Below are 26803 nucleotides of genomic sequence, written 5' to 3'. Positions count from 1 at the left end.
ATTCTTGTAACGTATTCCAAGGGACTTTTCTTGAAGAGAACAATCCGAAAAAAAAAAACAAATTGTTCTCACGATAGCATCTCGTGAAACAAATTGGACAGGTTCATTTGTATTCTTGAATGTGATGCCTAGTATGGTTAGGTACCTGTTCCCTCTCTTCACTGGACATCCGCAAGTAAATAACTTTGTTTTTGGTACGTTTGTGTATTTTACTAGTTATCCTTCACCTTTTGAAGCAGGTGATAAAGTAATTGAGTATTTTGACAAAAAGAATAACACCCTCCATTAATTTTAAAATCTTTGCGTTTTATTTTTAAGGTGTAGTTGAAGATATGCGATGGACGAAAGCGGTTCAGTTGTTTTATAGGCACAAGTTATGTACTTGTAATTTGTAAATATTTTTCTGTAAGTAGGTACTTATTTTATAGTAATTGCGTTCTGCACTATGAAATGCTGATGAGCTTCCTGACATAATATAATATACTGAGATGAATATTGCGGCTTATTCCAAACAAGGAGCCTTTGGTATTTAACAATTAATTAATTTGAAAAAAAGAATACAGATTTGGAATAAGCTTCAACCTGTTTCTATAAGTAATTTAATTAAAAAGTCAAAAGGTAACCTTCAAGTGTTGAGTATCAAGAACACCGAGGTGACCCGGGTGAACGCAATAAAACAAACTCCTAGATTTGTGAGTGATACCAGTATTTATTTTTAATTGCTTCATTTACTCGTCAAGTGGTATAAAAAAAGGCTTGTATCGCATAATAAGGCGTTTGGGTACGTAAAGTATTGCTTGATGAAGCATTTTCCAGTTTTTGTTAATGACGCATGTTTTATTAGGGTTCAACTGGATAATATTACATATTACAATTTAATAATTTAATGTCCTGCGTAACTAATACATATTCTTAACCTTTATATGTAACAGAGAGATTTATATTCGTGGGTCATACGTGCTTTATTTAACTGTTGTTATTTTGTGTCGTGACTTTAATAGGAGCAATTCTGTAGACCGACCGGGCATACAAAAAATTGACCTTTTTGTTAAAATTATGCCGCATAGTTCAAAACAAAAAAAGTGGGCGTGGTGGTCTCACGATTCTTTTTATGAATATGAACCGAAATAATAAAATGTAAATCTATTGTTTATTTCGTCTGTAGGTATTCCTTAATTCAAGAATTTTTCATGTTATGATTGAAGTAATAAATGTGTTTAAAGTCATAGTTATAACAGCACTGAGATTTTTCAAGTGTTTTGAAGCGATCAACGAATTGTTTGTTTCCTTCAATAAACAAAACGTTCATCATTTACTTTACGTATTAGCATAATGAGTACATAACATGTAAGTACTTAAATGTGATAATTAATTGAAAAATGATTTTAGAGCAATACACAAAATTTTTAATATTGCATTGATTAATCAAGTTTAAAAGCTACCAGTACATACGTATAACCATAGTTATAAAAATCTAAAGTCCGGAACCCTTTACATGAGCGTAATTTACGCTTCACCGATTTTTTTAGTGCTCGTAATTCCATGTTTTGAGTATAGACGAGCATCTTTGGGGAATACCCATCGCACATGGGTGAGGTCGTCTCCCCGCTAATGTTTGTACATAATAGAGTAAATAATGACCCGCTATGCCAACCGGATGACTGATCTATCAGCGAAGGCGTGAACACTACGTAAAGGTAGAATTATGTTGTGACGCGTCACTAACATATATTGTTTTAAGAATGGGTTTGTGGAATTTCGTGAGAATGGAAATCTTTAAGATTGGTCATTTAAGAAATTCTTGTCAATCTTACTAATATACCTACCTACCATCTACATTTTTGTGTTCTTAATCAATAGACCACAGTGCTAGTCTATTTCCTTATTAATCTTCTTTTTGGTGAGTCGATAGTAATCAGACATAGTTAGCACCTATTAATAAATAAAGAGGTACAGTATTAACACTGTGAGGATCCAAAGAGGTTTTTTATTGTTATTAGTATTGATTTCTTATTACGTTTGATTATTATTTATTGCTTTTGATTTTTTATAAAATACCTATGATTTTCTGCTATTAAAATAACAAAATTTTTGTTGTTTATTGCAATTTGGTCATTATATAACGTATAATGGCTACAAAAATAATGATTTATCGCAATACTGTGATAATCTCTTAATAAATGATAATTGATTTAGGAGGATGGGGCGATACCCCAATGTGACATCAATTGGGTTTTCAAGGTTGTGCAGAGGTGTAGACTTGTTGAAAATAACGATAAGTTGTGAATACCGACGTCTGCTGCGTTATATCGTTTTTCACGACACTGTCACTTCTGAGGACCATGTATCATTGTTGTCAAAAGTTTACTGTAGTTTTGTAAACAAGCTTCACCTTGTCCTGTGAGCTATTTTTAGGTTTCTACAGTTCGCGCCAAAAACATGCATTTTTAAAGTATATCATTTTTATTTTCTTGTGAATTTGTATGTATAACTAGATCTTATTACGAAGTTGTGCTTGTCCTGTGGCTTCTATAGACTTTTTAATAACAAAAAAATATTAATAAAACATCACTGCACGCACATGCGTGATACCTCAAATCGTTGACTTCAGACATGCAAAATTAATTGCAAAATGAATTTATTTTTATTAATATAAAGTTGCACATTTGCCCTACCCCATCAAATCACTCTTTCACTCTAAGGTTGGCCGGAAGAGAACCCAACACTAGGTTAAGCTCGCCATTGTACATTATCTCTCTGTTTGCAGTGTGTCAAATGTATTAATGTGTGCAATAAACAATATTAGTAACTATACTTATGATATTCTTTGTTGATCTTGATTTTGCTTAGTGGGTGCAAATTTGTGTAAGTGTAGAGATGTAGTCCTGAACAAGAAAACATGTAACCATCTTCATAGTCTCTACGTCACGGATGACTTGTTATTCAAAAGATCCGGTACGATTGACCGGTCACTGAGATCATTTTTTGCATTATTGTAATTGACAGAAAATTATCCTGACATCATGAATCATTTATATTCAGGAAATATAGGTGCCAAAGCAGAATCTTATCACGATGATCTAACTTTTGTAAAAACCTGACCTTTTTGACAATAGTTCAATGTCACTGCATTTGATGTTCAAGTTGAGGAGAGAGGATATTAGATAGGAGAGGGTAGATTCTGTTCATATAGGATAGGCTTTCAATTTTTGTGGTCCCAAGAGCAGTTGACCTTTTTGAGGTCATGGATCCGATTCCTGAAATCAGTTTGTGTATTTTCGGAAACATACACAAAGTTATGCGAAGTTGGTAGATACAGGCTGAATATTGACTGACGTGTTGAAAGCTCAATCTTTTGAAGCGGGATCCTTCACCCCTAGGCCACACACACGCAGTCATCACTAACCCGAGATTCCACCCAGACACAAACAGCGAACAATAACAAATTGCTAACTTTGAGCAAGAACACATGATGCCCATTGACACGTATCGCCGCGTTCACATTTTTTACTCGTAAAGGCGAACAATTTTGGTGGAGTCTTGCCATTAGCAATTTGATACAATCAAAGTAAAAACATCATGACTTGAAGAAAATATATTTTTGTAAAAAACTTTATACATCAATCAAACCATCAATTATGATTTTGGGCAGACTTCTCTAGTTTTTATTAAGACTTGAGTTCGTTAACCACATAACTTGGGTCATTGCTATAACTGCATAACATTATGTAAAATTACTTCACGAACATAAGGAAGAGCATAAATGTATATTAACTTGATAACCTTCCATATTTTATTGCCACAAACCCTTATAGAGTCTCGTCATATTTTATGCCTGGTTGTCGAAAAAGGTAGGATGATACACGATGGGAATTATTTAAGGAATGAAAGTAAGTACATCAATATAAACGAAATGTTGTTCCTTCCGATGCTTGATGTCTTTGGTCGGATTCGCTTTATCGTCGCTGAATGTTTTTTTTTGATAAAATCTGTAATCATTCCTAAGGAAACATGGTTTGAAATGAATAGAACACACAATTATGAAGAAATATAATTAGTATATCTATAATGGATAAAAAAAAATACTATTTCTTCATAGACTGCTCTTTTTTGAAATAATAGCACACAATTCTATCGCTCTTCTCAACACATGTAGTGTTAATTTTATTGTCACTAGTATTGTTTGCTAGATCTGAACGTCTTATAGTAGCATTAATTGCAGATTGTTCACGCAGTAAACCTGTAATATCTAAATAAGATTCAGTAACTAATTCAGGCAAAGTGGTCAATATTTTAGTTAATATTGTCGTGTTTTGAACTGCGGGCTCATCTGTCTCATGATCACTTACTTCACCTAGGCTCACTGTTTTTGTAATGGCTTCAGAAGAAATGTTATTTGTACTAGCTGTTGATGTGATTTCATCATCTGATACAGTTGTTATTTCACTGGTTGATTCTGGGCTTAGCATGGTCGATTGAGGTAACGCAGGTAATCTACTCTCTATTGGTATATCTGTAGATGTGTTTGGTGTATTAGGCGAGGACGTCTCGTGCGACGATAATCTGGGCATAATTGTTTCAGAGTCAAGTGTTTCCGGTACAGATTCAGTGACTGTTGGAATGCTTGCAGTATCTACAGACTTTATTAGAACAAGACCAGATTTTAGTAACATTTTCTCCAAAATATCCATTTTTATTTTATTCTCGAGGACAAACCGGGGCGTAGTTGGCATACTTGTTCTTGTGGGCGCTTTTCTAACAAGGGTTTTACGAAGCCTTAGCACTTTTCTTTCATATCCGCATTCAATTCTATCGCCCCGCATACGACAGCCATCCCCTATATCTATCATTTCATAGTCGTCTAACCTGTCTCCATTATTCTTATCATAGCCGCAGAGTATTCTTTTATTAAATTGGATACATTTTTTATCATCGAACAAATAGCCGTCGTATAGTTCTTGTACTACGATAGGAGCCTTCTGTTCCCGCAATAACGGAACTACCATATCGTTTGCCAAGTAGCTATCAGAAGTTTCAGAACTGGACATCACGGGATCAAAAATACCATTTCCAAATTCTGGCACAGAATTATAGGCTAGTATTATTTCTGCCAAGGCACAGTGTATCTGAAATGTTAGAATTTAGATTCAATTTGAAAACGACAGTGAAATTGATAACGTTAAAATTAGTCAGGAAGTGTGTAGATGCAATGTGTAGATGAAAATGTATTCGTTTTATGAGTTCATGGATATTGCCAAAACATTATATAGTTATGGAAATCAGTTTTAGGTAGTTAATAACTGATGTGTGAATCTCCACATTTAACCGTAGCTGCTAAAAAAGTAGCGAAATAACCACTATGTAATAAAAATACAAAACGACCTTACCAGTAAAGATATTGTCATTGTATATCCTACCTATTCATAAATTGGAGAGTACATTTGTCGATTACTTTCATTCATTTTCTTTTATGTTTATCATTTTGCAAACTAGCTTTCATACGTTGAAAGCTAGTACAGTCAGCAAAAGAAGCCTTTATTTTAGTGCATGGGTGTGTTTTGAGGAAGCAGGATATTTTTAGGATATTGAATATTCTTGTCATGTTACGAGCAACGTCTCATAAGTCATGATGAGCGCATTACCTATCTTACATTAACAATAGGTACATCCAACGATTGATTGCTATAAGTACCTACAGTCTTGATCTTAAGTGTTCTTAATCATTTTCCTTAAATGGGGATTCCCTAACAAACACAAAAAGCTAAGCTTGAATATTGAGTAAGTAAAGATGATATTGATGCAAAAAATAAATCCAAAGAGAATATTATGAATGTACTGATAAAGTTTCAGTTTCCAAACGATCATGCTACGTCAAAGAGACTTTTGTCGCAAAAGTCAAATTATTTTCATCTCCACCACAGGCAAATATTTTTGGCAAAATAAATTTTACCAAACCATTCACCATGTAAATTTAATTACTTATAACGGATAAACAATATCAACAACAACATGAAACTTCTTAGGTAGCCATGTACGAACAATAAAATTCCCTTTAGCCTTCATTTCCAAATGCCATAGATCGCCATAACGACGAACCATACATAACTGCAGTTAAAATGTTGAAAATTGATAACACCGCCGCTAAATCCAATACTGCAAAATGTGCATCGGCCGTGAAAACAGTAAGTTATATGGATTTACTTATCATTTACGTTGTAGGATTCTACATCTATTAATTCTTGTTCACGTGGCATGGCCTTTCAAGAAGTACTCACTTCCTGGGTTCAGAAATTAACGGTTTTTTTGTACGTAACATATCATTCTTATTCGTTTTTGTGCGCGTGCACTTATGGTATCTAGAACTGGTTTACAGTACAACAACGGCCCTTGATTGAAATTAGTGATAATAAGTTAACCCAAAAGGACAATGCCAGGGTGTGGGCTCAAAGTTTGCCCAGCAGTGGGAGTAGTTTCAGCTGGTTCCATAGTGCACTCTGAACACGAAATCCAAATATTTTTGAAATCGGTCCCGAGAAAAACCGGTTCAAATGGTCTCCATAGATAGTCACTTAACAAAGCCTGAGCCATTTGCCCAGTAGTGAAAGTGGTGGAAATTCGTTCTTTACTGCACTGTTAACACGAAATCCAAATATTTTTGAAATCGGTCCCAGAGGTCCCGAGAAAAACCGGTTCAAATGTTAAACTTGATCAGTCACTTTATAAAGTCCAAGCCATTTGCCCAGTAGTGGGAATGGTTAGAATAGGTTCTTTACTTCACTCTTAAGACGGAATCCAAATATTTTTGAAATCGGTCCCAGAGGTCCCGAGAAAAACCGGTTCAAATGTTAAACTTGAACAGTCACTTTATAAAGCCCAAGCCATTTGCCCAGTAGTGGGAATGGTTAGAATAGGTTCTTTACTTCACTCTTAAGACGGAATCCAAATATTTTTGAAATCGGTCCCAGAGGTCCCGAGAAAACCCGGTTCTAATGTCCAACTTGAACAGTCAGTTTATGAAGCCCAAGCCATTTGCCCAGTAGTGGAAATTGTTAAAATAGGTTCCATAGTGCACTCTGAACACGAAATCCAAATATTTTTGAAGTCGGTCCCAGAGGTCCCGAGAAAAACCGGTTCAAATATTCTCCATAGATAGTCACTTAACAAAGCCTGAGCCATTTGCCCAGTAGTGAAAGTGGTCGAAATAGGTTCTTTGCTGCACTGTTAACACGAAATCCAAATATTTTGGAAATCGGTCCCAGAGGTCCCGAGAAAAACCGGTTCAAATGTTAAACTTGAACAGTCACTTTTATAAAGCCCAAGCCATTTGCCCAGTAGTGGGAATGGTTAGAATAGGTTCTTTACTTCACTGTTGTCACGAAATCCAAATATTTTGGAAATCGGTCCCAGAGGTCCCGAGAAAAACCGGTTCAAATGTTAAACTTGATCAGTCACTTTATAAAGTCCAAGCCATTTGCCCAGTAGTGGGAATGGTTAGAATAGGTTCTTTACTTCACTCTTAAGACGGAATCCAAATATTTTTGAAATCGGTCCCAGAGGTCCCGAGAAAAACCGGTTCAAATGTTAAACTTGAACAGTCACTTTATAAAGCCCAAGCCATTTGCCCAGTAGTGGGAATGGTTAGAATAGGTTCTTTACTTCACTGTTGTCACGAAATCCAAATATTTTGGAAATCGGTCCCAGAGGTCCCGAGAAAAACCGGTTCAAATGTTAAACTTGATCAGTCACTTTATAAAGTCCAAGCCATTTGCCCAGTAGTGGGAATGGTTAGAATAGGTTCTTTACTTCACTCTTAAGACGGAATCCAAATATTTTTGAAATCGGTCCCAGAGGTCCCGAGAAAAACCGGTTCAAATGTTAAACTTGAACAGTCACTTTATAAAGCCCAAGCCATTTGCCCAGTAGTGGGAATGGTTAGAATAGGTTCTTTACTTCACTGTTATCACGAAATCCAAATATTTTGGAAATCGGTCCCAGAAGTCCCGAGAAAAACTGGTTCAAATGTTAAACTTGAACAGTCACTTTATAAAGCCCAAGCCATTTGCCCAGTAGTGGGAATGGTTAGAATAGGTTCTTTACTTCACTCTTAAGACGGAATCCAAATATTTTTGAAATCGGTCCCAGAGGTCCCGAGAAAACCCGGTTCTAATGTCCAACTTGAACAGTCAGTTTATGAAGCCCAAGCCATTTGCCCAGTAGTGGGAATGATTAAAATAGGTTTTTTACTTCACTCTTAAGACGGAATCCAAATATTTTTGAAATCGGTCCCAGAGGTCCCGAGAAAAACCAGTTCTAATGTTAGCCAGCCATTGTTAGCAAGCCATTTTAAGCAGCCACAAACCTAACAACCTCTTTTCTTGATAGATAGAGATATATATATCAGATAGATAGTGGTTTCACTGTTAACAGGATAAAAAAAAACAGAAATAGACGTTTAAAGGTAATTGTTGTTTCTCTTGCTTTTCAGTCTCTATCTACCACAATCAGTCCTAAGTTCGAGTAGCGTCATGCAATTAATATCCTTAATGGCAATGGAAAAATCTTATCAAGACGAATAAAATAAGCTCAAACACGAGGTAGTAAATAGATACCGTTGAGGAGTTCCCTCGTTTCACTGTCGTCTCCATCGTCAGGTCAGGTCTTAACCTCCACAGTTTTGTGGTGTCGGAGACATATACCCGGTTGACAAGTTTTTATTCGATATGTGCTTACAATTTCCGAGAGTTCCATAATGTTTTAAGGTTTCTATCACCAGACCCTGGACCCTGGAACTATTTGGAAAGTAAATCCTTTTAAACAATAAAATGATTGTTTAAATCGGTTGGTAAACGATGGAGTTATGCACGTACTTACGTAAAAAGAATACAAACGAACTGAGAAACTCCTCCATTTTTTGAAGTCGGTAAAAAAAAATCTCGTTCAATACCTCGTATTTGTCGATTAATATTATAATGCATTTCAATTAAGGTAATAAAAGTGGAATAGTTAAGAGTTCGTAAGCATATTTTTCGTAGTATTGAATAAGAGTCAAACCAGTTTTTCTCAGCACTCCTGGGATAGATTTCGAAATATTTCGGTCTGGGACCTATTATAAGCCTATGGAACATAATACACTATGCAGTTACTGTGGGCAACTCTTGAGCCCAACTTCCATACAAAGAATAGCATTGTCCTTTCACAGATTTCTGTTTGCTAGATATCTTAAAATTATTCCTTTCCGATAATAATCGTTACCAACAGGAAATAAGGAGACCCAAATTCCACAAAAAAAGGACAAGGGTTCCTGTAAACTCAAATGTCAACGATGGATTTTAAGTAAATTTGAAAGATGCCTCAGGAAAAAGATATTTGGACATGTATTTCCAAAGCTAGCAGACTACGAGTTTATGGGAATGGATCTAGAAAGTTTACAAGATAGTGTTACAGGAAAAACCAGTGATAAATCTTTGAATAAGAAAGTTGCCGCTGCAAATAAAATAAAACTGGCTAAAGTTGATATGAAGGATATCGAAAAGATCAAAGGAATCAGTGCTAATGATTTGAAAAAACGATATTCAATTAAAGGATCTAAGCTTAAAATGCTAGAAGGGATGGTCACTGATTACAATGATGGTAATTTATCATTTTCACAAAAATCTCGCAAACCTTCTTCAACAAAACAATTAACAAAAGAGCAACTGAACGAAATTCTGAAAGATTACGACACAGCTAAGAAGAAAACGGTAGCTGATGAAATTCAGAAGAATGCCAAAGATTTAAAGAAAATCGTTAAAACTCAATCCCAAAGGCAATTATTGGATAATGTATTGGAAGATTTAAAAAAGGGTAAATTTTCGAATGTTGATTTATTGAAAAACAAATTAGATCTAAAAAATTTGGATAATAAAGATATAAGCAATTTTTTATCCCAGTATGGTAATGCGAGCAAACAGAAGAGAGGCCTATCTTCTATAATTCGGAAAAGTAAATTCTCGATGATTCCGTCGAAGCTTAGAATGCAACAGTTATTGGCTAAATAGTCTTAAGATTTACATATTTCGGAGCTGTTGAACCGTTAAAAATGAACAAATGATTTCCTCTACATACTCGATACGATTGTTACACCATCAATTTAATTAAAATAACGAAAACTTTCCGCCATGCTTCAATATTTTGTTAAGTCTTTTCCAACGTTAATTTAAAATTATTGTTAAATATTTTAATAATCTCATTTATTTCAAAAATACATTTTTTGTGCAATAATTTGGGTTTTCTTTAATCATTAACAGAAAGTGTTCAATCTTCAAGATAATAACACAGTCTGTTTTTTTGGTAATACTTCGTACCTTCTATGAACTAATCCCTATTAGATTTGATACATACATCCTTCTTCAAATTTCACCGATACGGCAGTTTTTGTTACACAACTGTTTGCTAAGAATTTTCACGTTCTAAAGTAATCAGTTTTAATAAAAACGCAGTTTTATATGTTGTTAGTCCACTTACGCCTACGATAAGTAAGCTTCGTTTAAGGGTTTTACCAGGCATTTTATGTAGATCCATCTAAACCCCATTTCAGGAAAAAGTAGTTCTGCCTAGTCCTAACGAATTTGTCCAAACCCTATACGGTAATTCAGTTTAGCCTAGGCCAAGCTAGATGATCCTGATATAACAGCAAACACTCTATGATAAACTAGTTTGACTTTCTCTGAGGTTGTCAAAGAGAATCGAGTTGCCTGGGTCGAGAAAGTCGAAAGCAGCCTGTAGACTAGAAGCCGACCATGACATAGTTGGGAAAAAGCTAGGCAGATCAGATTTTCCACTATCTATTAGCAATAAGATTTTATGTTATAACTGATTGATAAATTATTTTGAATTGTTTACAGGCTCTAAGAAAACGGGGAGATCAGTCACTTCCTTCCATGTCACAGAGCAAAAATTTAGGTTTACTAAAACGTGATAAAAAATATAGCCCTGATATCAAAACTGGCATTAATTTGAAGAAAGCCTTCAACGTGGAAAGAGTGGGAATAAAAAAATCTGGCCCTGTGAAAAAAACAAAGCCAGTAAAATCGAGCATACTCAGTAAATTAAACCTTAGCCAAACTGATAATGAGTTAAACCGACATCGAGTAAAGAAAACACCGAAAAGAAGTCAAGGCAAACTAAGCAATGATAAATTAAATAAAGAAAAACCTAAACAAGGAAAATCGAATAGTGGGTCTAGAACTAGCCTAGAGAAGCAAAATAAGGGGCAAAGAATATGTCCAGGGAAATTGACTGATAAAACAAAGAGTTCTCCGAGTCATTTAAGGAACTTAGAACGCCGAATAAGTACTAAGATTTGGCAAATATTGAGTCGCGATTCATTCCTTTTGGATTATGATAAATTCAATAGCCAAATTCAGGCATCAGATTCAGAAACGAAGAGGTACATAATATCTGTAATAAAGAAATGTAATAATAAAGAGTTCAAAAAATATAATATACCGATGGAGCCTGAACCGAGTATAGAAAGTATAAGCAGCAGTAAGGACAACAGGAAGAAAGCAATGAAACGAAGAGTGAGAAGACATCTCTGGCAGTTGGCTAAAACTTCTATACGACATAGCGCTCATTGGACTCAGTTTTTAGCTGAAAACAATATAATACTAGACAACATAAACATTGACAAGATTGACCTCAGCCTCATTGATGTAGACGCTTTGGGAATTGAGAACAAATTACTAAAGCGTACAATAACGTGGCTCCTTAAATGAAATAATGTTGAAAGTGAAGCTTACGTGATTATATAGTTAAATATTTGCATAACCCAAGATATATAATAAATAAACGATAAAGAAATGTAACCGCTGTTTTCCTTTTTTGAGCTCTTTCGCTTTTCTGAACGCAATTTGAAAAATGTCAAATTGACGGCTTTTTCACGATGTTACTAAAATGACACGTAAAAAATACCAAACCACCAAAAAAATATAAATATAATTTTATAAAAATATGCCCTTCTTTTCAAAATACAAATACACAGATGTTAAGTTGGCAAGAAATTGAGGCAGAGCACAAGTACAAATTTTTGACGAGTCGATGTAAAATAATCTGGTTCAAGCATTGCCCAATTTCCATACTAATATGAATATACCTTTAGGGAAATGTTCAAACGACACACTAAAGGTAAATATTTATAGTTCAGTTATCATGAAACTAGCCACTAGGTATTTATTTAGAACAAAAAAAAAATTCATTTTTACATATCGCCATCACGCTTGGATTATTAAGATTAGTAATTGTGCATAGTGAAATTATTGTCTAAAATTGTATTAGAATTATGTATTCTTTCCCGACCGTTGTGCTCTACTTCAGGAATTCAGCACACACCATTCAAACCGAAGAAATGGACATGGATGAAGAATATATTTACCAGGAAGCCTAAAACATTAGCCTGTAAGCGTTGGATTAAAAGAAGGGGCCAACTTGAGCCCCGATTTAAACACTCTGTAATCTCGCTATTCAGAAGTAACATGAACCAATCCAAATTAAATATAAGAGACATCGAACTGATTGATGGCATGGATGCAAATGATTTGAAGAAACGCTTTTCTGTATCTGGTGCTAACGCTAAAATATTAGAAGAAATGGTAGCTGATTATAAAGACGGCAGGCTTTCTCTAGCAGGAATGTCTCATAAATCTAAATTTAATGATAAATGGCTTGATAAGACTCGGCTAAATAGAATGATTAAAGAATATGATGAAGTACGGAGAAAGAAAGATTTGGAAGATATACTAGATAATGCTCGTCAACTGAAGAAGAAATTTTCTTTGACTAAATCTGAAGCATGCAATTTAGATAAAGTAATGAAAGAATTAAATAATGGGAAAGGTTCTAAATTAGAATTGGTTCAAACTTTATTTGATCCCAATAGACTCACAAAAGATCGTGTTCAGGATATAGTTAAACAATATCGAGAAGGGAAGAAGAAAAAAAGAGGACTTTCATACTTGGCTAGCAACCTTTCATTCGTTGTTGCCTCAAAACAAAGAGTTCATACTTTGATGTCAGAGTTATCATGGAGGTTAAAAACCTTGAACCGATGATCAAAATTGATTTTACAGACACGCAGATTAATTTAAGGGAAGAAGAAAACTTGAGCACTTGAATTCTTGCATAGATTAACACATTTAATGATCTCTATTTAATTACTTTAAAAAGTCTAATTATTATGTAACAGCAAATGAACATGCATCAATTTATTTTGTAATAACTGAATTATAAATAAAAACAAAGCCGAAAAGTCTCTAAATTATTAACATGTACCTATTTCATTTTATTCTTTTCGTTACCCTTTAAGGTATTCCCATACCTTCGATCTAGTAACTAGACGTACAGGAGTGTATAGTATATTACTACACTCTAGTCGAAATTATATGATTTTCATCAAACAATAGAATATATAGATAAAATATAGATTTAAGCAAAGATTATTTCCTGTAAATGATAAGTGTTATTTAAGTATCAGATGGTAGAATGCTGGTTATGATAAATTGACATCAATATAAATACATGTATTTGAAATAGTTAAATGAGTAAAGATTAATTATCAAAAGTTTATGAAACGTATTTTTTTTGACAGGTTGTACAAAATAATTTTAAACATCTTGAAAATCCTTACTTCTCCTTGCGGAATAATCTACGTAGTGAAGTCGATGTAACAAATAATGAACGCACTCCTTTGCCGACTCAAATCAAAAACATCATTTTACCAAGAAAAGTCTATAATGTTGGAAGGATTCAAGTGGAAAAATCAAATTTCGTAAATAAAACTGGACAACGAAAGTCACCAGAAGATAAGAGAAATCAGGAAAAGGTAATTCATGTGCAATCACGAAAACGTGATAGGTCTAAAAGTATTCAGAGATTCACTCAAGAGAACAATAAAAAATCAAGTATTGCGAACGAAAAATATGCACCAAGTACAACGCGAAGGATGTATGAGAAGACACACCAAGAATGGAACCAAAGCGAAATGAAGCCTAGGATCTCATCAGGCCATAGACAGAGTATGGAATATCAAATAAATAATAAAATATGGGAAATATTAAGAAGTGATCTTCCCATAGACTGGGACGACGAGAAGCACCCGTGTCAAGTCAATCTCACAGACTCTGAAATGAAAAATTATATTATATCAGTCATCATAAAGAATAATAAAGATGAGTTAAAACATTATAATGATCCTTGTGAGTCGCAGACCAGCAAAGATACTGTAAGCAGTGGTCGATATCGCCAAACAGATACGAGTGATAGAAAGAAATTCATTAAACGTGAAGTTAGGAGACACATCTGGCAGTGGCTAATGGTTGCTTTACAAAATAATGAACGTTGGAGCAAATTCTTTGCAGAAAACCATATTGCTTTAGATAATGTCAATATTGTCGAGTTTGACCTCAGTTGCATAGATGTGTATGCGCTAGGAATTGAGAACAAATTGCTGAAACGTACAATAGCGTTGCTCTCTAAACGATAAGTCAAGCCATGACATAATTAACATGTATTCAGATAAACTTTATAAGCAACGTTAAATCTTGTGGGAAATTAAAAAAATATTAAGTATTAATATTATTTCTATGACATTTATTCAAATTCTTAGAAAAAAATATGGACTCGAAAGTATTTTGTCAACTGTACCTATATTTATAGGCAAAAGTTAATTGAAATATACATCCATTTAAGATAAGGGTGATGCGAAGGCTATGTGGCAGTTCGTGCGTTGCGATCGCGGTTAGTAAATGATTTAAATATTTTTTACTTTTGTATGTTATGATGAATTTGATTGATTATATCTATTGATTACACTAGTTTACAAAATCAAACTTTTTGCCTGTTGCCGTGGATTTAATGGCTGGTAACGTTCACTTATGTTTAGTTTTTATTAATTACACCCGCAAAAAATTTTTTGTAGCTCGACTTTACTTGTTATTGACTTTCTCTTTTCTGAACCTTTTTCAGTCGCTGAAGTACGTATTTTATTGTAATTATACAAATATGTGAAGTTTTTACAACACGAGTAGTTCAAGGAGGCGTTGTTTGAACAATCCAAACCATGTTTGTTACTTATGTGGAGAATATGTGTTTGAGAAGAGTAGAAATGTCATCAGAGACGCTTAAAAATACTTATTTTTTATATTTTGGAATGTTGTTAGATAAAAATGACAAATCTTGGGCTCCTGATTGTGTTTGTAAATCGTGCATTGAATACTTAAGATTATGGAAAAGTGGTAAAAGAAGTACTTTTAAACTTAAAACACCAACTATTTGGAAAGAATCGAAAAATCATCTCGACGACTCTTACTTTTGTAGCGTGAACATAAACAGCTTAAACACCAAAAATCGAGCTAAATGGCAAAACCGAAGTAGAACATGTGTTCAGCGACCAGTGCAGCATTCACCTGAACTTTCAGAGAATAAAAATTATATTGAATTTTGAAAAATTATAATGAAAATTATGTTGAACTTGTCGAAGACCTGCTTTTACAGATAAGAGATATGGGATGCAATTTGAGCATAAACTCACTTCCTCTTCAGTCATCTGGACAGATTTCCAGAAAATTTAGGAGATATGAGCGAAGAGCAGGAAGAACGTATGCATCAAGATTAACGTGTCATGTAAGATAGGTTTCTGGGATGTAAATATGCTGTCTGACTATTGCTGGTCTCTGATACGCCATTTCCCAAAGTCTATACATAAGAGAAGAGCTTCAAAGCCAAGTTTTTTGGAACTTAACAATTAATATAATTTTTAAACAAATATTCTTTAAGGTAAATCCACGTTTTTTCTCTTTAAACCGCACTTAGCTGAATCTCAAAAACTAGAGCTGATAAAAAAAAACTACTAATAGTTTTAAATATGGTTAAATATGAGTAGTCAACAACAGCTTAAAAAATCCCGGCAACAAATGTACTGTAAACTAGTGTTATTGATATACTATTGATAATCATACTCAACATTTGTTGTTTCATCTTGACTAAGGAATTAATAGGGATGACTAAAACTGAGTCACCAAAACATCCACTTGAGAAATGCTTTGCAGTCGTTTTTATTGAAGGCGCAAAGTTATTACTTGTATCTTGTATATGTTGGGCTATCTTTGAAATTATTTCAAATCTTAACAGTACCTGCTAGTACAAGCGCATTCACACAAATAAAAAATCTCTTCAGTCTTTTTATATGCTTATAAAGTTCCTCCACGAGAGGAACTTTTGCCTGGAGCTTAGAAATAACACCCAGAAAGTATAGCATGATACTTAATTATAAACTTTTACCACCCCATTCATATTACCTACCCAAATACTGTCATTGTTATGTTTAGGATCTGGAAAAATCATGTATCTACGCTAAAAACTATTACAATTTAACATATTCTTGGTTACAGATATTCGCCATTGCACTATTTATGGCCATCATAGGGAATTGCAAGGCTAATTGCATAGGCCAATATCTCTTTCAAAATGCTCGGCGAAACGAACCTGAAGGAACTACGCTAGACAGCTTATCTTATACTATTAAACGTGGACCTTCATTTCCGAAAAAAACTAAAGATAAAACTACTGCAGCACGGCGACGTAATCGTTGCTGTCCATACGAGTTCGATGGCAATGACTGCAGGGTCCTGGACGACCGGGTGCTCTGCGGGTATGACAAGAATGTTGGAAAACCTAAAAGTAAAAGACAAATGGTTGAAATGACTGGGGGCTGTAGATTACGGGGTGGGAGGTTGGAATGCGGGTATGCACAGGGTCCATACACAAATCCGAGGAGACCACCGGTTTGGGACAACCCACCGTTTAACAGCGGTGCCGACGGCGACGGCACAGGTAACGGCATCTCTAATGAGAACCCAGGAAAGGGTTCTACGAGAAGGCCAGCTGCGGTGACTAAATGTATGGAAGTGAATAACCGTATTGTTTGTAGGAAAGTATAGTTCCTTCGATACCTGTCAATAAACATAGTTATACATAATATCTTATCTTAATATTTTTTTCTTTGTATTGTATTTTTTTAAGCTTTTCATCAAAGTAAATGTATATTTATCATGATTCTATGATGATGATTCGAATATATCTTATTTCAAATAAAATTTCAAGTAAATTCATAACGTAACTCATAATACTGCCTTGTGTGTATTACCTGCCGTGGCGTATTAACAAAGTAACGAATACTTTTTTGCTCTGCTTGTGCAAGTAGGCGCTAACATACTTTAATTGAAATAGTACACTTATTTAAGTTTCTAGTGTAATGTACCTAATTGGTAAAAGCTTGGTAAAGGCTTATATGGTTTTTATTAACAAAAGAAAACAGTTGAAGACTTATTCAATCGATTCTATTACTAGAGATAGGAATTCGACATTACTTATTGTTACTGTTACAGCTTTTTTATCGTCCTACTACTGGGCACAGGCCTCCTTTCATACGGAGAAGAATTGAGCATTAATCACCACGCTTGCTCAATGTGGGATGGTGATTTCAGACTTTCTAGTCCAGTTTTTTTATGAGCCATTGGTGTCTAAGATAATACTTAGAACGTACATACAAACTTAGAAAAGTTGCATTGGTACTTGCCTGACCTGGAACCGAACCCACACCCTCAAACTCGAGAGGTTGGTTCTTTACCCACTAGGCCACCACAAGTTTTTTTTGACAATACTTGTATGGGGCTGTCTTTTATCTACACATAGGTAAGCAGATCGTCAGATACATAGAATATTGGGAACAGCTATAAATGGACAAAGGCCTGTTTGAACTAGTTAGTAGTAGCAGCGCAGCATTATATTTTAACACCTGCCTTGAAACACAGAGCAAGAAGTAACAGAAGTACGGATTTATACATATCTTTTTGAATTACATAGGTACCTACTGGTTGTTTCAAACAAGAAGATTGTTATCAAAGAACGAAATGAACCTTTATCATCTTCATATGATTTTTATTGTAAACGTGCTAAAATTTAGATTCGTCTGAAGAGGACTTCAGAAAAGAGGAGGTGATGGTATATCAGGAACGAGACATAATGTTCTGACCGTTGCATCATGGAGGCACCTATTGCAGATAAGCAGAGAATAGGTTAAATACCTTTATTATCATCATCCTCCGAGCCTTTTCCCATTATGTTGGGATCAGCTACCAGTCTTACCGGATGCGGCTGAGTACCGCTGTGCTTTACAAGGAGCGACTGCCTATCTGAGCTCCTCAGTCACCCGGGCAAACTAATAACTAAATAGGTTTAGTACCTACCTATATGTTATAACTGATAACTTATCAGTATACTTGTAGTCTAATTGAGTAAGTGATAGTTATCTAGCTCCGCAAGTCACATCATAGCGATATGCTCTAGTTGTTACGTATTTTAGAGAAAACCTGAAATTACTTGAGTTGTGAATGACAGTCTATTAAATCAGATTATCATAGGTTCCACTTTATAACACTAACTGAGTTATCTACTGTTATGCTTTCTTGAGATATATTTTTTTTTAAGAATCGATCTAGATCACGTTATAATGGAAATTCAAACAACGAAACAAGGATTTTATTGTAGTAGAAATAAATAAATAATAAACTTAATCAGTGGCGTGCACTTGGAGAGGCCTATGTCCAGCAGTGGACTGCGATAGGCTGATGATGATGATGATGATGAAACTTATATAATCAATCACATCAAAGAAATAATTTTATGTAGAATAAATAAACTTAGTCCTAATTACAAACAATTATAAATGAAACTTATTAAAACTAAAATACTGTATTTAATAAATTAAATCAATCAACACAACATGCTTACTTCACAGATTCACTTCCCGTTCTTGCAAATAAGTAATGTACATAACTTTCTTAGGTATACAGCCTACATAGTAATTTATTTAGACATTACAACTTATTTTGTACAAATTAAATATCCTTAAGAGTAAATATTAAAAGTTGTGGCAAGTTTTAACCAAAACTTTGCTGCCGACAATTTGGTTTAAAAAAAATATCTAAGCATCAATTTAGGTACCTATTTGTTACACAATTCTAATTGCTTTAATTGAATATTAAACTGGATATAGTAGACTTTCTCCAGAGGTGTCCAAACCACATACAAGGAAGTAAAACAAAAATCAATTTATTTCGAGGAGATTATACCTCCTGTGATTGGCTCTGGAGCTCTGCGCTCCGGTTTGACCGCAGCACGTAGACAAAAGTTGCGCAAGGCTACTCCAGTTTACGTCATTAGTTCCGTCATTCCTCCTAATATACTCTCATTATCTGTCAGCATTGAGAACACCCACTTCAACGCCATAGATTCATCGTCATCTTTAGGGAACAATAGGTCCAAATAGTCCATAACTGCAGATGCCATACTCCTTTGCTCATTTTCGCTCGATTCGTTTTGAAACCAATGCTGCGCAGCTTCGCTCGATGTCAGTAATAGAGTGATTATTGAAGCTGCCAGTATGATTCTTCGGTGCATTTTTCTGGAACAATAAAGAAAGATTTGTTCAATTACATGCATTTTTGTATTTATTTGAGATATTATGGTAAATTTTCCCTGTGTGTTTATCCAGTGGCTTGGTGTCATCGTAAAATTATGGAAACAAGCGTTAGTTTTTGGATATCCATGACGTAAAATGTTAACAAAAATATACGTTATAATTATTTAGATTGTTAATAGTTTTGGTAGTCCTATACCTATATACATCTATTAGGTAGTTTGAGGTAATTAACAAACCGCAGAAAAAGAAAGAAACGTTCAAAACAAGGAAAATGTGTGCGAAATGAATTAAATTAGAGACAGTAAAAAAAAGAAAAATTTTAAAAGTTACGTTTTTGAATAACGTTACGTTTGTTAATTTATGAGAAATGCAATAAAGTTTACTATATGGAATATTCAGAATGTGAAAGGTACACACATAGAACTATTTTTGCGATAAAGAATATTTTGTTAAATTCAATTATTTTCAATTTTATAACACAGTGAAAGAAACATAAACAAAAATAGAAAAAAATATAACGTTTTTGCACATTTTTTAAATAGACAATACCGTCGTACCTACTGATTTTTATAAATGATTGATTCTAATAAAAATACCTACGCATTCTAACAAAGTTGCCTACGAAATAACTAGGTTAATTACCACCAGTTCTTTCCGCACTAAATATGTGGAAATGTTAAACTGGTTTACTATTATTGACCCATTGGAAACTTTCGGTTTTTTGACTTTCTTTTGATTTGCATAGACCCGCCTGTTTCGTAACAAATGTTGTAACGTAATCGGTTTACTTAGACCAGTTGAATTTCGTAGAACATTGTGTTTATAAGAAGAATTTATACTTCTTGTCTTCCTACCTGTTACCTTACAAGTAATTAATACAGGGTCGAGGGCCCGTGTTTCGGGAAGCTCGATAAACTGTAGGTCCCGGATTTCATATGAACATCTCGTTACGGGTGGTCAGAATTCAGATAGTCTGACAACCAGTCTTACCTATTACCTAGGGGTCTTAGGTTGCCTGAGAAACTGGGTTAAGGTGATCAGATAGGCAGTCGCTCCTTGTAAAACACTTGTACTCAGCTGCATCTGGTTAAACTGGAAGCTGACCCCAAATTAGTTAGAAAATGGCTAGGCAGTTGATGTAAGTACTATTTACAAGTTCTGTAATTACGTGAATACACAAAACGCTGAAGTTATATAAGTTATTCTGCAATTGGAGAAATTCTTATGGCCAAAACCATGTCATCTTTACTTACTTATGTAACATTGCTATTTCTTTGTTTGGTTTTCCTTCATTTGTTTTTTACTGACCCGTATTCATTCATAGCTGTTCTGGCTTCTAACTTAACTGGGAACCACTTCCCAGCACCGAGATTAGAAGTAGCCAGTATGTTATTCTGATGTTGAAGCTGTACTATTGCCAAGTTTCATCAATATCCATTCAGTAGTTTCTGAGTGAAAATGGAAAACAGTAGATACATACAAACATAATATTTGCGTATGTAAGTAATACATATTTTGTGTAAAACAGTTTTAATAGTAATTTCAGACCTTATGTATTTTTAGATCAGATTAGTTTTTCGGCTCATCTGAATTAACAATGATTTGAGTCACCACAACGCTCTTTCGTTAAGGAAAAAAAACTGTGTTTTAAATTACACTACTATTTTTAGACAACCGCGTATAGAGGTAAACCCGCTTATTATGTCATTTGGCTCATGTTTCTAATATAACTATATTTTTTTTACGTAACGAGGAAAGACTTTCAACTAGAGCAGTGTGAGATGTATACCTAATGATTTAGCTCATTATTTTCAAAATAATACTCTTATTAGGAAGACTACGTGACTTCACAAGTTATTACAAATTCAATGTTATTATGCGAAAGTAACTCTTGACTGTCTTCATACGGCTTGCACACTACTGACCAGATTTAAATGGAATTTGGTAAACATTAGTCTAGGGTCTGAGAAAGAATATAAGCTACGTTTTATCCTAGTTCTCTAGAAGGAACAATGGTCTGTAAAAGTCTGACATTTTCTTCCCGCTGTAACCCATAACGGGATCTCATAATTTCCCATTTCCATAAAAGGGGAACCAAGTAGGAAAACTAGGGAACATTGATAAAACTTTATGATACACGTAGTTTTGACTTATATTACGAATAGGAAAAAGATGAAATAGGTTGTAGGCTGTAAATCTTAAAAAAAAGGCTGCAAAATATAGCTAAACTTTCATTGTTGGTATCTTAGTATCATCAATCATAATAGATTCTGCATGAAGTTTGGTTTTGTGGATCAGGAACGGATTGTTACGGATCTATACCCAATTCTTTCTCATAAATCAATCTATTGGTCAAAAACCTGAGTATGAAATTTCGTAAATTTTTGTGGCTATCGCAAACATTCAGACAAATACGGTAGAAGACATTGTTTTATAAAATTACTAGCTGTTGCCCGCAACTTCGTCTGCGTGGGCAATATAGAATAGTCAAAATACTACTTATCCCGTAGGTGCATTCTTTCACGTGACAGTATAATTAGGATTAGCACTTAGCAGTCGCATAGATTCATTGATCAAGGTTGTGTTGTGGATGTGACCATTTATCTAAACAAAAGAAGTAAAGTTTGTGACGTTGTGAATATCTCTGGATCTAGTCAGCCAATTTGGAAAATTATTACGTATGGTGCGTAAGTAATTTTCACAGGAAACAGCTATAATCTATGTCTATATGCTTTGAGTCTGACAAAGCTGTCATTTGTACATTTTCTGCAGCTGCTGCGACTAATCAGAAGCCAGAAAGTCTGTCAGTCTTACCATGGATATCGTCTTGTGTAGTTGACTGGATTGTAGATAGGTAGTCGCTCCAAGCAAAATATTGGTACTCAAACAGATTCGGTGACTGGAAGCCAACACCAACATAGTTGGGGAATAGCTGGATGGATGATAAAATGAGTCATCATCATCAGCAGGCGCATAGGGTAGGATAGTTTCACTACTGGGGAGAAACACTTGTATGACGGGGATTTTCTGTGCACTTACTCACTATGGTAAGGCTGACCCCACATTAGGCGTGCGTGATCCTCGGGCGTGTGAGTAGCGCGGGCGTCGCGAGCGCGCTGCGTGAACGTCGCGTTTTGCTGCCCTGCGGCATGTGTGAAGAGTGCAAGCGACGCGCTCGCGGCGAGCACGCGGCGCTCGAGTTGCGTTCTTACCCCTTCGCCCGCTATCCCCGCCGCGCCGCCCGCTAAACGCCTTAGCAGTTAAACGTCAAGGAGAGCGGCGCGTGCGCGCCGCGAGCGCGCTGCAAGTGCCGCAGGGCAGCAAAACGCGACGCTCACGCAACGCGCTCGCGACGCACGCGCGGCGCCCGCGCTACTCACACGTGTGGTGGCCTAAGCCGGGACTCCACCGAAATGTTTGCATTAGTTCACGAATAGGTCTGTGTGAGTCCACTTCATGTGTTCGTACTTGAAACCTGCAGTTTTGCCAAGATTTTCAAAATGTACGCTCGCAATTTGCCATTTCTTGGTGCAGCCAGCAAATCAAAAGAAACATAAGTGTTGTATACTGTGCGTCACTACCGCACACCGGGAAAATTTCGCTCTTGCGGAGGACGTTTATATACCATATTTTGTGTCACACGTAAACAGGACGACAGTAAGTATCCACCGAAACACTTTCAAAGATCTGATGAACAAACAAATCAGACCTGACTTGGTCACCTGGGGCCAATCAGAGCTCTATGAAGCGATCATACGCTTTGGCTCCTACTGTTATTGTGGTTTCTGAAAATTTAATCACCTCATTCAACGATGGATGTAATTCTGATGGTACTATTAAGAACACTTGCTTAGCGCAGAAGCTGACGTTAGCAGGTCAAGTCTTTTGACTTCTCGAATAGGATACCATTGGTTTATGCAATGCACACCTGCAATGCATTCTGGATTAGGATAGGATATAGGTGGATAGGATTTCCAACAGAGAACAATTCTGTCTTTGTGATTAAATGACATCAAACGTAGTTTTATATAAAAGGTGTTTTTTTAGACTTGGCTCGGGGCTTACTGAGACTGTTCGTAATCGTGAACAGTGTATTTGCGATCAGAAGTTGAAAGTAAACATGTCTCTGGTATGCGGCGCGTAATTTGTACGTTTTCAGACGCATAAAGCATTTTACGTGTGTATGGTATTAAATCGAGAAAGCTCCCATTTCTTATCTGCACTTTGTATCTGGGCTTGTTTTTAAAGCTACAGAATCCTACATTACCTACCTCACGCTTAGCAGCGCTTGCGAGAGATAGATCCTCATTTCTTCTAGGATTAAGTTTACATATTTTGCATCAGAAAAAATAATTAAGGTCTACTTAATACAACCCCAGCGGGGCCCAGCAGGGCCAAGGCCTGCCGGGGCTGCGGGTTGTTCGAAAGAGATACCGCGGCCCTGGTACACAAAAGGCCTATGACGGAACACGACGGTTTTTAGTCAGTAAGAGTCTGACACTCCCTCACCGCTGCTAACCCACAGCCGGAGGGGTCATTTGATGATTTTTGACGTCGGAAAAAAAAAGGTCTACTTAATATTACTCACTCAAAGTAATTTGTTTTAAGGCCACCACATTAGTGGAAGATAAGCTAAACTATGTTTATGAAAAAATCCTGATATGAACTCCATCTGTAACTTTAAATGATAATTAATTGTTCCACTAAAGTCATCATTTTTGACATTATGTTCAAAAAATAATTTAGATGGCACCGTTTTAAATTTGGCCGAGAACTATTAATTTTCCTTTCATCAAGGTAATAATATAGTTGGATTTTGATGTGGCACGGCAAACTGACAAACACTATTGAAATGTCTATCGAAAAATTACACTTCGTGTTAAAATATGGTGAATTACGGAAAATACACAACTCCATCTGTTGAAATAATAATCCTCTATAAAGAATGTATTGTCATTTACCACCTCGCTCCTTTGACAAATTGATGGTGTATTTTATTTACCACAGATGGAGCTACTTTAAAGAAAGAAGGAGCAAAATTTTCTTTTTTTTTTTCTTCCGAAGTTACTCATAAAGGTGTGATTTTCTGTGTAAAGATTAATAATAGGCCGATCAACTAATATAAGTACAACATTCAAATGTACAGTTTTGACAAATAGATTGCGTGTCGTAATATTTAACATCTTGAATTCACAAAATTAATTATATCTTTTGATAGAGTGAATCGATTTCGATGAAACAAAAACTAAGTAATACCCCAAGTTACATAGAATTTTTGTATATAAGCATTGTCTGCATTTAATTCGTAGATTTTACGTGAATCCCGAACAAACAAACAGATAAACAGACAAACAGACAAACAGACAAACAGACAAACAGACAAACAGACAAACAGACAAAAATGACAAAAATGATGGAAATGGGTTCTGTTAGTTATCCTTTAACATGCTGGCTATTTTTTTTGACAATTTCTTCAATGTACAAAAATTACTTTTCTACAGATTTATTATATGTATAGATTACGTCGTGATATAGTGATCAGTTACCTCACAAAGACGCTCCTTATAAACACATAATAATATGTATGTGTTTACCTCGTTACAATGATCACACACACTAACGTTACAACTTATGAAGATGGTATTTTCTTTATTTTATTACCTTTGTTTTGCTGATCATGAGTAATGGCGGGAAATGTCTTACTTTCTATATTTCTAAAACAAGCAATAAAAATCTTTGCCAAGCACGCAATTTTATGTAGGTATCTATTATTTTTTATTTATAACTGCGGGTATGAGAATAAACATATAACATGATACGGTTCACTCTTCTTTCAAGTAGTTTTCACTTTCAATCATAATAAATCTTTAATGCTCTAGAGCATTGCCAGTTTAATAGCTATTGTAGGATTTATTTGAATTTTCGAAAATACTTTTGATCTACTATAGCTTCGAAAGCCCTTTAAAAAAGGCCTCGATCAAGGACTTAATGAAAGCTACACACATTTCGGCCGTTTTGTTCACAATTACGTAATCTCTCGCTGCACAAAATTACGTACAAAAATCAAAATTTCAAGAAATTAAAACGTACCTTTAGGTATATCCGATCTCGACTTTCAACTCAATAAATCCAGACATAAGTCTTCTTAGCCCTTCGCACTTTGAATTTCACCATAGATATAATATTACTAAACAAGATTGCGCACGCTCAAAATATATATTTACGAAAATGAACTCTATTCTAACGCAATAAGGTACTAAATTGGTTGCATAATACACAGAGGCAAATCCGAGCCGAGAGGAATAGTTCGAACGGAGGCTGTTTGTCTCTTTCTAACACCTTGCCAGCATAAAAAAATGTTGTGATCAAAAGTTTTGTCTTCCCAAAAACAATTGAATCACTTATATTTTTATCTTATTTTAACAATTGTAAGTCAACAAATTAATAACAATCGCATTAATTTATTCGTATTTATTATTAAAACATAAACAACATAAATTTTTATTTTGCTTTTTTTTATTTTCTAGCGGTAACCCTGAACATTCTTGGCGCGTAATCAGCATTTAAAATTTTGTTTATATTTTTTTGTATTAAATCAATTTAAACTATTAAAATGGTGAAAAAGTGTTGCGTTTCTACTTGCAAAAGTGAATCCTATGGTGGTTGCAATATATCGTTCCACAGGTTAGCTAATAATAACATTTTCGTAAACCAAACAACTAGGGTGCCCATGAATTCTTGTAACGAGTCAAAATATGGGTGATGGATTTTATAAACTGTTGTACTATTGTTATAGCTTCCCAAAAAATGAAGAAAGGCGACCTAAATGGCTCAGCAGTCTATATATGAAGTAGAAATACAAAAAAAACAGTCTTCACTTCGAATCTTCCTGCTTTTATACTGCTAATTTCCGCTAATTATTAAAAGCCTTTATTAGTATCTTAAGGTCACAAACTGCGTAAGTTAAAACTTCAATACTAATCTGTGTTTAATAATCTTAGCAAATTCGGATTTGTCTCACATAGCTTAATCTCATAGTCACCCTATTAGAAAGGGACAGACAGCCTCCGTACTAACTGTTTCACTCGGCTCGTTTTTTGGGTTTATATGCGCAGTCCTGTTTACTAATATTATGTCTATGAATTTCACTCACATATTTCTTTCACAATGACGTTTCATTCAACTATATGACGATTGTTTTTACATGTAAGTACTTTTATACCAAATGGTGGTGATCCATTAACGGTGGCCAGACAACTGTCCCAGACACTGATCAGCCAGACTGAA

The 26803-nt window shown here is 35.0% G+C and overlaps 3 protein-coding genes across 3 annotated transcripts; 2 read left to right on the top strand and 1 right to left on the bottom strand.

Annotated features, from left to right (window-relative positions):
• Positions 1-4085: 4085 nt before the first annotated feature.
• LOC124638499 lies at positions 4086-5405 on the bottom strand. The gene is made up of 2 exons (XM_047175471.1): positions 5388-5405; positions 4086-5126 (listed from the first exon to the last, which is right to left on the bottom strand). Exons 1-2 carry the CDS (start codon positions 5403-5405, stop codon positions 4086-4088), a joined length of 1059 nt encoding a protein of 352 aa, XP_047031427.1.
• A 755-nt stretch (positions 5406-6160) lies between these two features.
• On the top strand, positions 6161-10309 carry LOC124637919. The gene is made up of 3 exons (XM_047174648.1): positions 6161-6182; positions 9259-9843; positions 10287-10309. Exons 1-3 carry the CDS (start codon positions 6161-6163, stop codon positions 10307-10309), a joined length of 630 nt encoding a protein of 209 aa, XP_047030604.1.
• Positions 10310-12512: 2203 nt separating this feature from the next.
• On the top strand, positions 12513-14518 carry LOC124638498. The gene is made up of 2 exons (XM_047175470.1): positions 12513-12845; positions 13625-14518. Exons 1-2 carry the CDS (start codon positions 12513-12515, stop codon positions 14516-14518), a joined length of 1227 nt encoding a protein of 408 aa, XP_047031426.1.
• Positions 14519-26803: the final 12285 nt, after the last annotated feature.

Source organism: Helicoverpa zea, chromosome 17 (genome assembly GCF_022581195.2).
Source record: "Helicoverpa zea isolate HzStark_Cry1AcR chromosome 17, ilHelZeax1.1, whole genome shotgun sequence".
In the NCBI taxonomy this organism is placed as follows: Eukaryota; Metazoa; Arthropoda; class Insecta; order Lepidoptera; family Noctuidae; genus Helicoverpa; species Helicoverpa zea.
This window is presented reverse-complemented; position numbering and strand designations above follow the sequence as displayed.

Coding starts and splice junctions, on each gene's coding strand:
- LOC124638498 (XM_047175470.1), top strand. CDS start 12,513: ATGAACCAATCCAAATTAAATATAAGAGACATCGAACTGATTGATGGC. Junction 12,846..13,624: donor AAGCATGCAATTTAGATAAA/GTAATGAAAGAA, acceptor TTTTTTTGACAG/GTTGTACAAAATAATTTTAA.
- LOC124637919 (XM_047174648.1), top strand. CDS start 6,161: ATGTGCATCGGCCGTGAAAACA. Junction 6,183..9,258: donor GTGCATCGGCCGTGAAAACA/GTAAGTTATATG, acceptor CGTTACCAACAG/GAAATAAGGAGACCCAAATT. Junction 9,844..10,286: donor ATTGGAAGATTTAAAAAAGG/GTAAATTTTCGA, acceptor AATCATTAACAG/AAAGTGTTCAATCTTCAAGA.